Raw genomic sequence first — 13,686 nt, 5'->3', positions numbered from 1 at the left:
TCAGTATGGCTGACAAGGATGTTCTGAGGTCAGGTGGTGGGGGACTCGTTCATGGAGCGTAGAGCTGTCTTACCTTTAATGAGCTTGCCCTCGTTCTGCTGCTTGTCAGAAGAGCAGTTTGCTGTGCTGTCCCCCCCACTGCTGTAAAGCAGCGAATCCTGTGAGGCCAGGATGGCAGGAACAGAGAGAGACAGGGAAGAGAGACACAAAGTTACTTTACTTTGCAGACACAGGTTATGGATGAAAATCCTGAGCTCTCAGTTTTCAGACAAAGGCTCTCTCAAGAGCTTGGCAGTATTTTAAAGGACTTTCTTTGTACTGAATATGTGGTTATTCTGAGCCAGTAATTCCTCTATACTGTTCACAGGTGAAGAAGAGGAGGCAAAGAGGGAAATGGAAGGAGTTCAGGCTACAGGAAGACCCTGAGAGAGAATCCATCTCATCCTTTAAAGGCCACGTGTGTAATATTTTGATGTACAAGTTCTTTCTATGTGCCCTTTCTTTCTTTTTCTTCCCTCTCTTTCCTTACTGCTTGTTTACTCATTTCAAGTTTTCACCTTACTTTCTTCCTGCCTTTTTTCCTTTCTTCCCTCCTGCTTTTCTCCCTTACTTTTTCTTTTTTCCTTCCTACTGTCATCCCCTTCTGTTCCTCCTTCCTTCCTTCTTCCTTCCATTTTGCATTCCTTCCTTCCATTTTACCTTCCTTTCTTCAATTTTACATTCCTTCCTTTCTTCCTTCCTTCATTCCCTCTATCCATTTAAAATTCCTTACTTTCTATCCTTCCTTCCTTCCTAAAATCTATACTACAGGGAAAAAAAAAAAAAAAAAAAACTTTTCACTCTCTGATTAATGTGTAGAAACATTGTAAGTAAGCTTTGTTTGGAAACAATGATTATTTTTGCAATTATGTTTTATGCCACAGAAATGACTATCTTTAAAAAAAGAAAAACAAAAAGAGCATTTCCAACTTGCTATATGCGCTTTGGTCTGAGCTCTATTAGGATGAGATGCAGGCTTGAGTATCACTCAGGGAGCTACACTGATGGACGAGTATAATCTCAGAAACGTTCTGCAGCGGAGAAAATCACGACAAGATCCTTCACGGTCATGCAGCGTGAGAGCAATGCAGGACTCATGCTCATTTATCAACCATCTGCCTGCAGATTGCATGCTCAAAAATGTCTGACTCCACCTCAATACATGTGGAAGGACTGGACTCCATACTGTGGGGTGGTGAAAAACGTATTAATGAGCTACAGTGTTTCCACACTAATGAGATGTTGTTTTCCTTTTACTGACCCAAATCTTTGTGTTTTATTCTTTTGTTTGAGTCAGCGGAAGTGTACAAATGAATATTCTACACTGCTGTACGCTAATGGGCATAGCCACTAATAATAAAGAGAATCACACACGCTGTGATAATCCTACATAATCTCACTGCCGGGTTATGTAACAAGAAAAAAAAATGACAGAGTGAGAGGACGAAAGAGAGAGATTCTGAAAGTTTAGTGTCCCTAATGGAAGTTTTCAATATTTTACAACTCTATTAAAGAAGTGTCTGTAGATCCTCACTGTAGCCCTGGGTAAGATGAAGGGTCAGGAGGACATTAAACCCAGTTAGAAATCTCTCGCCCAAAAATGAAAGACAGGATGAAGGAATTAAAGCGGGAGATTGGATCTGTGACCAGACCTTTGATAAAAAAAAATGAAGAGAGACACTGTGGGGAGAGTGAATGTTTCAGTGTAGCCTGTACTCCAACCTAGTGTTGTTGAGAATTAAGAACTGGTTTTCATTCACATTTGATGAGTCCTATTCAGATTCAGTTTTTTTAAATAACAAAAATAAAGAATGGAGCCAATTCTTTAATTAATTAGTAAAAAGGAAAAAGGTTATCCCACTCTGATTTAAATATAAATGTATATTTAAAATCAGAATCCAAATCATTCAAATTCTTACGACTCCCATCACTACTCCTACATAAAGAAGAAAACTGCTATGAATTCCAAACGCTCTCCTGAGCAGTCCATTTGTTTCCGTCTGATTGCTCTTCTTTAAAAATGAGAACTTCAGTGTGCTTTGGTTCTCAGAGAATCCTTCGTTAAAGACCTCTGCTGTCCACATACATCACTGAATTAATATCAAATGAACATTAATAACAAATCAAGGGTTGTTCTAAAGTCTCCCCCTGTGAGCAACATTACTTCTTCAGCCTTGGGCTTCCTTAAACACATTCTTCCATGTAGAGATGGTGCCATACAGAATGTCTTCATCCTCTCATATAAAGGCGGTAATCCCATAATCCGGTTTATGGGTAAAGTCAGCAGAAGAAACGCATGCTGATGGACCATGGCATGTGGAAGTAGTTCTATAAAAGCAAAACACGGATAAGCAATGTGACTATGGGAGAGTTAGCATGCTGTAATTTTAGAGTATGATGGTAGGCGTCACTCATGAAGGCATACGAAGAGATGTAATGTCACGGAAATTATGATTCTGCCAACATTTCTCAAAAAATAATGATCTGCCCATTATCAAATTCAGTCTTTAGTGATCTTGTTAAATCAGACTACTCACTAACAAAATTGCTCACTTCACACAATGTACATTTCAGAATATTTTCACATTTCTGAGTTCACATTTCAGCCCTATTCCCTTGATGCCAAAGATTTATTTTCACATTGTATTAATTGGTTCCGAACAGCGGCAAAGTTGCGTCATTAGTACAGTTCAACCATGAATAGCAACAGCTGTTTAGCTCTGTAGCTAGGTAACAAATGTGAAGGGAAGGCATCAAAAAAGTTTTTTTTTTTTTTAAACATGTCTTTGTCCATTTGGTGCAGTACTGAAACCTACATGTGCTATGCTAAAGCAAAAGTCTGAACAAAAAGCAGCTAAAGGATGGCACATGTGTTTTTTAATCTTAAAATAAAGTCGTTAAACAACAGGAAAGGTTAACAAGGGGAAAATGTTTTTACACAGTGATAAACTAAACAGTCTAGGAGTCTTTTAGTGTAGTTTATTATCTTATTACTGCAATAAAAGAAAGAAGGTGAAGCTTTTAAAAAAGTTGGGCATAAAATGTTAATTATTTATTACACAAGTAAAGATAAAAACAACAAAAGATAAAACCACACCAAAAAAATGTTGGTTAAAACCTTTCACATTAGGTTACATGCTGCCATTGAAACGCCATCAACTGCAAGAACACAATGTTGATAAATGTTCGCACAACAGTATTGTTGTATCTCCTCTTATTTGAAGATGCTTCAATATTTCAACTGACCGCATAACATTTCAGTCCACATCATAAGCTGAAAAGTCATACCAAACATGACACAATTATGTGTTAAAACCTGTCATGTTGTAAGAAATGTACATTTACAAAAGCAAATGGTTGTGATCCGTATTACATGCTTATTGCATCTGCCTTGCATCAAAGATATGAAGAACGTTAGCTGTTCACCTAAGGCTTTTTTCTGCAGAGACAAGCAGCAACAGGAAATGCTTTGGTGCTGTGGGACCGATGCCATGCAAGTGCTGTTGTCATCAGCACATCATCAATATCAGTTCACTTGGGCAAATTAAACCAGAATGTTCTCCAAATCGAATCCCAGACTCTTCCTCAGCGAGGTTCCTCACATCCTAACTCAAACCGAATAGAACTTTGATGTCAAACAGACTGAAAACTCTAGCATATCTTATACTGAAAGTACAATGTTCACAAAACAGACTTTCTTCTGAGCAGTGGCAAAACCACTTTTGTAACAACATGCAAGGATTCTCTAAAAGTTCAGGTGGCAGAAAGCACAGAAAGTGACAACAAAAGTAGGTTTCTTATTCCAGAAAGTCAGAAGTAAAACAAAAGTGCATTCCACAACAAATCAAAAATACTGCTTTAAAGAAACTAGTGACTTATTTATTGATGCTGCCCCTGTTCTCTTAATTATTCAGTTTAAATGAGCTGTTGGAGGTCTTGTGTACAGTTTGATTATTTCCACTAATCAAGCCATCAACGCACTAGCCCGAGGACGGTTGGGCTATCTGACGAATCCACTGCCGCCCTGTCACAGCGTTCCCTTCCTGCTCACAGAAAAGCAGGGCACTACAACAATGGATAAAAAAGCGACAAAACAAATTGGAATAACAAGGGATGGAAGGGTGAGGGAGGAGAGAGGTGCAAATGTGGTTCATTTTCCCAGAGGAGAATACAATGAAAGGCGGCAAACAAAGAAAGCAGGGTGACTGAAGCACTCTTTGGCTCTTTCACCTCTTCAAAGGCGAGCTGAAGTACTGCAGACCGAGTAAAGAGACAAATCAAGAACAATGGTTTTCAAGCTGCAAGCGCAGAGCTAACTGGACTAGAAAGCTAGATAAAATACATGGAGATATGGTAAGGACGACAATGAACAGGAGGACTGGGGAGAGTGAGGGATAAGAGAGGGAAGGAAAAAGGGAGAAAGAAAGATACTACACATCCCTCAACTTGTATATTAAACAAAAAACCATCTACAGCCATGCAATTACAGCTGAAGTCTATGAGGCAAGGCATTTACAGTGGATATCAATGGATCAAAGCATTCACAATGGACATCTATGAGGCAAGGCATTTACAATGAAAGCCAATGTGACAAAGCATTCAAAATGGAAGTCTAGGGGCAATACATTTAGAATGAAAGTCCACAGGGCAAGGCATTTGCAGTGGAAGTCTACAGGGCAAGGCATTTACAATAGCTGCGTTTCCACTGTTGGGCCAAAAGCTGGCGTGCTAGTGCATGCCAGGGCCAGTTGCGCGTTTCCACTGTCACTTCCTGGGCTTGATTGTGCCTCATCGGTGCTTCCTCGGGGCCAACGGCCAGGGTTTTTTGGCCCCATGAAAACCTTGAGCTGAAGCGGGCCAGCTGGGGCTAGAGGAGTGGTTATGAACAAAGGCGGAGTTTCTCCGCATCGGGAGAGTGCCAGCGCCAAGGATAATTTCATAAAGTTAACAGCTATAACACCAGCATTAAAGACTTTTAAAATAACTTTAGCTCAAAACTCACTTTCAGACAGCAGCGAGTGTTTGAAATAACTTCTGTTTGAGATCCAATGTGGATTATGATCACCATACAAGGCAGAAATATTTATAAGCGATGCAAAAGACTATGCACGCTAGCCATTAACGTTACCATAGTAAACATGATAAATAAGTTACGACCGCTTGAAGAAATCAGATGTCAGCTTCTCATTCTCCATCACAATCATGTAACGTTAACGTTATTCATTTAGTAACGTATTTTATCGGTCATAAGTAAGGTTGCAAAAAGGTGGGAAATTTCCAGTAAATTTCAGAAATATTCCAGAAATTTTGGAAACTTTCCAGGATTTTTTGGAATATTCCAGTGATTTTTGGAAAGTTTCCGGAAATTTTCCACCCCTTTGGAACCCTAGATAAGTCTCATCTCGTCTACGCTCTGCGCATGTCAAAAAATATAATAATGTTTTTTGTTCGGGAGCTCTCTCTACTACTCGGGTCGTATTTTAGATGGAAAAAAAAAAAAAAAAATATAGAAACCATCACTTTTTAAATGTGGTGTATACTGTGACTAATAATAATCAGAAACAGATTCGACTGAATAAGTAGGTTATGTGTCCTCTTTCTATTGTGAAATAACGGTTCACACCGCTTTATTTCTGTGTGACTACATTTTCAATCCTGATAAATTAATTCATTATGATCAATGTATCACTTATCATTGTATAACATCGATGCTTTTGGATTTAAATCTTTAACAAAACATGCAAGCAAACAGCTGCTTTTATCATGTTCGTTTTGTGATTTCTTATTAGTTTTCTAATAACTTCTCTTTGTCAGTGAAATGACGGGGTTGCGTGACGTTGTTCCTGAGAGTTGTGTAAAGGGTGGGTTTTAGTGAAGCGCAGCGGAGCTTCTGGCCCAATGGTGGAAACGCATCGTGATTTTTGGCTCGGTGCTACAGGTCCGAGGCTATTAGGCCCACCCGGCCTGTTTAAAGCACGGGCTTGCACTGGCCCAACAGTGGAAAAGCGGCTAATAGAAGTCTATGGGACAAGACATTTTCAATGGAAGTCTATGGGTCAAGGGAGGATTTAAGGCAGAAAAAAATGTTTTTGCTAAAGCACTTCTGCAAATTGTATTTGTCCATTAAAACATCCTTTTAGTGGTAGGACTATTTTTGTAGGCGGAAGGTCAAGACAAAGCTACAAAGACAAAGATTAGATATGCACAGATAATATTAGCACTCTCACTGCTGATGTTAACACATGTAGAGTTTGGTGGATAAACTTTAGAAAAGTTAACTATAACATAACAGTGATTTGCATTACTGTACTGCTAAAGCATGGCATGTTAAGAGCAACACTTCTAAAAAATGAAAATGAATAAACAAAAACAAAATGTTACAATAAAGTTCCATTGGTAAATCTGTTAACATTAGAAAATGTATTGCATATAAGGAAACTAGAAGCAAACAATACTTTTATAGCATTTGTAAACCAATGTTAATTTCTACATGTAATACATTTTTAATGTTTCAAGTTATATGAATCAAAATGTATTGAATAAACAGATTAGTAATGGACAAGTGTATTTAAAAATTAACATTAATCTTAATAAAAGCTGTAAAAACTTAAGAAAGCTGGTGCATTTGAAAGTGTAAAAAAAAAAATATATATTTAAATAAGAGTAATCCATTGTGACCCATCTGTAATTTTTACAAACTGAAGGATGAAACTAAATAATTATTTCAAAAATAACCACAGAAACACTGGGACGTTCATACTGTAAGACTGTAATCATCAAGGCTTCGATTAAACACACTGGATAATTTTCTTTACAATTAGAACAGACATAAAGGACGCTAAGGAGCACAAAATGCTAGGATTGACAGAGAGATTCTAATTACAGATACAATCTATAATTGATGAAGCAGACGGTCAAAGACAAAGACTCAGCCGTAGGTTTAAAACAGAGGTTGGGGTTTGCAAATATGCCTGCTTAATCACCACAGAAGTGAACAGGAAGAGCTTCTGTTTGTTCTTGCACCGCTGCTAATGGCCTGCCAGTTGCAGTAATTACAAACTGTGCTTTTAAAGTAGGTACGAGAGAATACGGTAGTCTTGTGACTTGACGGAAAACAGATACCCTGGCACCTCAGTTGGTCCTTAAGTGAACTATGTGAGACGTGAGACAGGACAAGATGAGAAGCAAACATGTTGCAAAAGAGTGCGAGGGGAGACACAAACAAAAATTAAAGAAGAACCTGAAGAATCACGTGATACTGAAGACTGCAGTAATGTCGGCTGAAAATTCAGCTTTGGCATCACATGAAAAATTATATTTTGAAATAAATTCAATCAGAAAACAGTTATTTTGCATTTTAAAATATTTCATAACATTACTATTGCTGCGTCCCAATTCGCCTACTTATACTATGCCCTAAAAGTATGTACTCTTTTTGTGAAGAAAAAGTACATACTTTTGAGTATGTAGCAGAATAGTAGGCAGGCTTTGGGACATACTACTTCGTCATAGCTGCTTCTTTAACGGACGCTCTGTTGCTTAGTTATGTGCATCCTGTCACTGTTTAAACTGCCCTGTTAATCATCTTATCACGGTTAACATCATCCACATTTCCTTTAATTTGATTTCCTACCCTACTGGAGAGAAATAAAGAAGCACATCATGGTCTTTCACGAGAACTCTGCTCATGTGTTTGCATAATGATGCATTTAAAAGTTAATGACCAAACGTATCATTATAAAAGTTCACAGTGTTGCTGCAGGTGAAATATAAGGTGGATAACATTAAATTCATATTTTTTAATCAGGTTAGACATTGATTATTTATCACTCAAATCACTTTCTCTACCTGTCCGTTGGTCTCGCATATCCGCCATGTTTGTAGTTTTTTTTAACACGTTTTATGCGTGTTTGTAGTTCTGATCGATTCCTTGTCCACCGTGCAATGTGTTGTGGGCAATATTAGCCGTTAGAGTGTGCATCGATCTGCACTTCGAATTCTAGCCGGAAGTAGTAGACCATCCGGGAATCTTTGGCATACTTTTTTAAACATACTATGATTCGGGACATACTAATTCTATTTTCGAATACTATTTAGGACAGATAGTATGCGAATTGGGACGCAGCATGTGTTTTCCTCACATTTTTTTTTTTTTCTTAAAATAAATGCAGCCTAGCATTAGAGACTTTATTCAAAAACTTTAAATATCTTGATTCCAAACTTTTGAATGCCAGTGTACAAAAACACGATATTTGGTCAAATAACCAAAAATCTGACATCTATGGTATTAAAATTCAACTCTTTACCTCAAATTCAAGATAATCCACTTATAGACCAGCAATAGACCAGAATAAGCCTTTACCAACAAGCTAACTGACTGCTTTACATTAAAAAAAATAAAAATAAATACTTTCTTTCCTCAAAAGAATCACATCCTTTTCTATAACCACTATGTTGAGCACAGCAATTCATGATTCATTTTTCTACAAGTGGTCAGTCTCCTCCTCCACATGCTGCCTGTAGTCTATATTCAAGACCCTGTGGATTTCATTCACTTTTTCAAGCATTGTAATCACCAGAAACCAAAGGGAAGCTGCAGCCTTGGATGTACATAAAAAAGAGAGAAGGACACATGATCAAAAATGGTTTAGTTGAGGTAAAAGTGCCCTAGAGAGGGCTGTAAAGTGGCACACTGCTAGAAATGTGCAGACAGCTTTTAAGCGCCACTGTCGTAGCTGAGATACTGGTGCCCGAAGGCATTTCTCAAAGTCACTGACAAGTGTGGTGCACATCCATCTGCCAAAGTAAAACATGATTATTAGCAGCCCTCTATTTTTTTTTTTAACCGCCTCAAGGTAACACCACTAATCATCGATAAATATTCATAATTCTTTTGATTAAACAAAACAAGTGTAATTAAAAAATTAAAAATAAATTCAGAGTAATATTTGGAAAATATTATATGTACAGAGGACATGTCTTTCACTTCCTACCGCCCTCAAAAACCACAACAAAGATAATTCCTGTCTTTCACTTTTCATGTTTTTAAAGCAGTCTGTTGGATATGAAAGGGAATGCAGAAACCATGCCAGAGGGTAAAAAAATAAACACTTCTAAAAACGAAAGCTTTAATTTACTTTAATTTAAGAAAAAAACATGACATATTGGCAGAGGCAAAAACTTGAAAAAAGAGAGTAGAGAGGATTTTTTAAATTATTAAAAAAAAAAATATATATATGTCAGGGATAACGCCATTCATTATCGCAAATTAAACCTCAAAAGGCTGATCTGGATCCCAATGCAAAGTGGATCGGCTTTGTAAAACCTTGAAGGGGTTTACTTTGCAATAATGGCCAAACGACAGTTCATTATTATGTTGCTTAGATAGCTGCTTATAAATAAATAATAAAACCAAATAAATAAATAAAGAGGACATGAAATATTGATCTAAGTTGAAATTATTTTAACAAAAAAATAATGCACTGTGTTACGAGAGGGATGAAACTAGCTATCTAGGAAATTGGCTGCCAGGGACAACATTCACATATCTAGTTCAGTAGCCATTATACTAAAATATCAGCAGGATACTGCGATCAGCCAATAAGAATCAAGTATTCTAGAGAGCTATGTAATAAGCTCTGTGCAGCTCAAAAAATCCTTCTAATGTATAAAAATAGTTGCTCAAGAGTGGAGGATGGAGGGTCGTTCTTGATCAAATTTTTAATAACATGTTATAATGTTTGTGAGGAAATGGGTATATACATAGTTGTTGGTGGTATAGACACGTACGACAAATGAAATATCAACCCGCTCCTTTCCATTACGTGCAATAAAAAGAAAGACAAATGAAAAAAAAAACATCAAATGAAAAGCTCAGTTACACAGAGGTCTGGAACAGCAGAGAAATGTTTCCACTTTTCATTAAAAGCAGCTAAAAGGCCGACTTTTTCATTTAAACATGAGTGCGTGCCAAAACCTCAGAGCTGGAAACGTCAGCGGTGCAGAATTTATATCTTATGGAGAAGCTGAAAAGCTGCAGCACAAAAACAATATTGATGATTTATGAAGTTGAGGGACTAGCCAAAAGCCTTCATTATTACACAAGAAAATATTAACAAGGACCTCACCAAATCAAGCAAAAATATACTCCCCATTCAGGTTTCTAGAATGCCAAACAAGAACAAAACTTAGTCGATTTCATTCAAATTAACTTGGAGGATCTTTGCAGTTTTAAAAGACTGAAATATCAAATAATTAGACCATTAACGAGAGCACAGAAAAAACAACATTATGCTATCATCTTACATACTCACCAGACCCTGTTTTTCTTTGATAAACACATTAAGTGCCATACTAGACTATAACTTTGTCTGAGAAAGGTCTGCTAAGGAGAAATAAAACAGGGCAATGGGATCCGGAACAACCATTACCATGTTTAAAAAGACCTTATTAAACATAAGTACATGTTCTTCAAAGAGAACACCTCAAGAACTGTGATGATGGCTGAAGCAGATGGTTTTTAATGCGAGACTGGATCGCAATTACAAGAATCGTGACTTTAAGAACCTGCCAGCTTTAAGGTCAAACTCCTCACCTGACCTTAAAAATAATTCAAAGAGCTTGAACCATAGAGGACAATACATTTTCCTCTAAAAGTCAAGCCACAGCAGTCCCTGAGAGTCTCCTGACACAATTCTGCCTTGTAAAAGCTTTTTACAGCACAAGTTCCCTCACATACTTCCAAAAAAAATTATACTAAGGGGGTGAAAACATATGAAATGTGGTTAAATATAGCTGACTTAAAGCAGTCAGACGTTGCGGAGATGGAGAAATCTGAACCAAATGTCACTCGCTTTGAAGAAGATCCCAGAACATCGAGTATAAATGCTGGCTGAGACCGACGAATTTACAGGGATGCTGAACTTTGCGAATCAAGCCAAGCATTTTCGGTGGATCCTGAATAAGTGAGGAGGAACAAAGGAACATCATGCAATGCAAAAAAACATTCATGTTGAGATATTAGATTGTGGTTCTTCTGCGTGTGCGTTTGGGATATTCTGCACTTATTATTAATTTGATACAACTTTTATTCAGCCATAAGCAGAAAAAGGGCTTTCAGGCACTTGGTGGGACACTGGTTTTAATGAGGCAGCGGGTGTTGGTGAAATATGACTAACCACATAAACTTCCATCGCGTAGTATGATACTCAAAGAACTAGGTTGTGGGATGGTGTCCTTGAGGTATGCACACAAGTTACAAGAATAAATTGATTTTCACAGGCTTGGGGCTTCCTCTGTCCTTCCTCTGAACCTCCGGATTTCTACCCTGACCGCGCAAATAAAACCCCTCCAAAATTACTTAAATGAAAAAGCACTGAAGTGTGCATGAATGCAGATGCACTGCAAACTCGCTTCATCTGACAGTGCTTAGACATGGTTCAGTTTTTCTATCAGTTCACTTATTCACTCTAATGATGTGATAAAACGCGCAATTTAAGAAGATATTAAACAAAATACTCATGCAGGAAAGGCATAATTTAAATTTTTTTTACGATGCCAGCCTTGAACTAAGAAAATTTACTGGCCATGAAACGGTATTTTGCATAATCTTGTTTTTCGCATAAAAGAAACTACAGCCTTAAGCCACATACATATAAAATGGGGAGAAAAGAAAAAAAAACTTTAAAGAAAAGTGTAGTAGTCTCAACATTATTTGTTTGCATTTGCCACTTGATTTGATACATTGCTTGGTCTTATGTAATGATATTCAGATGTTTTAAGAGTGATTTAAAGGGTCAGTTATATCTAAAAATGAAATTTTAGTCACCCTAAAGCTGTTACAAACAGACTGTGAAGAAAACTGGGGTTCAAACAATATTGAACCTTGATTACTTTGACTGCAAAAGACATTTAAAATAAATAAATACCTTCCTTTGTGTTCCATGAAAGAAACAAAGTCATAGACATTTGGAAGGAACATGGGGTGAGTAAATGATGACAAAACTTTCATTTTTGGATGAACTACTCCTTTAAGCTTCCAAGAGAGTCCAAATACTTCTTGGGACCACTGTATATAACTTGATCGCTCTTTCAGACAATGCTTAGCAGCGGTCCAAAAATGAGCTCAAGGGATCTCCAGAACTCTCTACCCAGTTAATTTGGGGAATGCATGTCGAATTTTGTGCACCCAAAGTAAAGCCAAAGCTTTAAGAGGTTGGGAAGCATTCAGCATATCAGGCAGCTGGAATGATTGCCACCCAGTTGGAAGTACAAATAAGAGTGGAAGACATTCAAAATGAATAAACAACAAAAAATTGCACAGCTTATAATGCAAAAAGTTCTGAAGAAGCAAGGAAATTAGCTAAAGCCGTAGCCCAGCTCAGTCTCTGGAGACAATATTATTGGCAGGGCAAGCAAATAACATAAGATCCTGCTGTGAGCACAGCGTTGTTGCGTTGATTGCAACAATGGAACATTTCATCTAATTTTCCCACTAAAACACTTTCCTTCCTCTTTTTCCTCAATTTTCTAAGCTCTTATTTCCTTTCATTCCTTATTAGTTCCGAGCTCCATATTTAGACAAATGTAGGCAGAAGATCTAGCATCTCTTCTCACACAGTGATGATAGAACAGTCTTAAAAATAGGTTCTTTATTGGCATCTACAGTTTCACGAAAAAAACTTTGACATCCATGGAACCTTTCCATTCCACAAAAAGTTCTTTAGATTTTTAAGATGTTCTTCACACTAAGAAAAAATATGTTTCAAGCAAAAATGGTTCTTTTATGGCATAAAAAAGTGTGTATATTCTTATTTCATATTTTTCTTTCTGCAACTACATGTAAAACAACCCATGCAAGTAAATATGTCTGACCATAAAATAATTAATTTTTGGACATTTTTATTTTTTAACAAAATTTTGAGTGTGTTCTGCAGGTACCTTGGCTGGTTTGGGCCTGTCAAGTATAAATATGTATGACAGTAAAACCATCAGAAGGTGTCAGCAAGGCCCTGTCTTAATGAGAGGTTCACTGAATCATTCATTCAAATGATTCGTTCAAAGTGAGTGACACGATGATGTCAGCTCCCACATCATTAAAACAACAATTATGAAATTATTGTAGATGATAAATATCACACATTCCTAATTTGAAGTTCGTTCAGAACAAGGGCTGCCAATACCTAAATGTTTAAAATGTAATTAATTACATATGCCGGATTAATTAATCAAATGAAATCAGGCTTGAATTGTGAAAAATACATTTAAATATAAATAAATATAGATCAGGGGGCATGATTAATTGCTTAAATTTTTTAAACATGTTACTTTTTAAATAATTCATCACTAAATTAACACATTCAACTGATATCCAAGAACATTAAAGGTATGAATGAGTGAACTGACCAAACCAGAAACTCTACCCTCAAAAACACACTGAGGTATCAAAGAGCCAGAGTTTGCAGGGATGACTACGCCATGGCAACCGGAAAAGGAATCAATATCATCTGAGCTCCCAAAGTCTCTTCTTAGCCCTGGATGAAAGCAGTGCAGCGCACACAAAACCGCACATCAGAGCCTGATCCTCACATTTCTGACCTAAACACACACCAACAGAGGCACACAGCCAAAGCTCGCAGCCGGCGGTCT

The 13,686-nt window shown here is 37.2% G+C and overlaps 1 protein-coding gene across 2 annotated transcripts in view; it reads right to left on the bottom strand.

Annotated features, from left to right (window-relative positions):
• The window catches only part of sfswap (splicing factor SWAP), a 95,322-nt gene that overhangs the window by 47,047 nt on the left and 34,589 nt on the right, over positions 1 to 13,686 (bottom strand). For both annotated transcript variants that reach the window (XM_058757420.1, XM_058757421.1), the window contains exon 11: positions 74 to 158. In XM_058757420.1, coding sequence (XP_058613403.1) covers positions 74 to 158 — 85 coding nt within the window. The remainder of the gene's footprint in view (positions 1 to 73; positions 159 to 13,686) is intronic.

Source organism: Onychostoma macrolepis, chromosome 21 (genome assembly GCF_012432095.1).
Source record: "Onychostoma macrolepis isolate SWU-2019 chromosome 21, ASM1243209v1, whole genome shotgun sequence".
NCBI lineage: Eukaryota > Metazoa > Chordata > Actinopteri > Cypriniformes > Cyprinidae > Onychostoma > Onychostoma macrolepis.
Note: the sequence above shows the minus strand (reverse complement) of the source record. Positions and strands in the feature narration are given on the sequence as shown.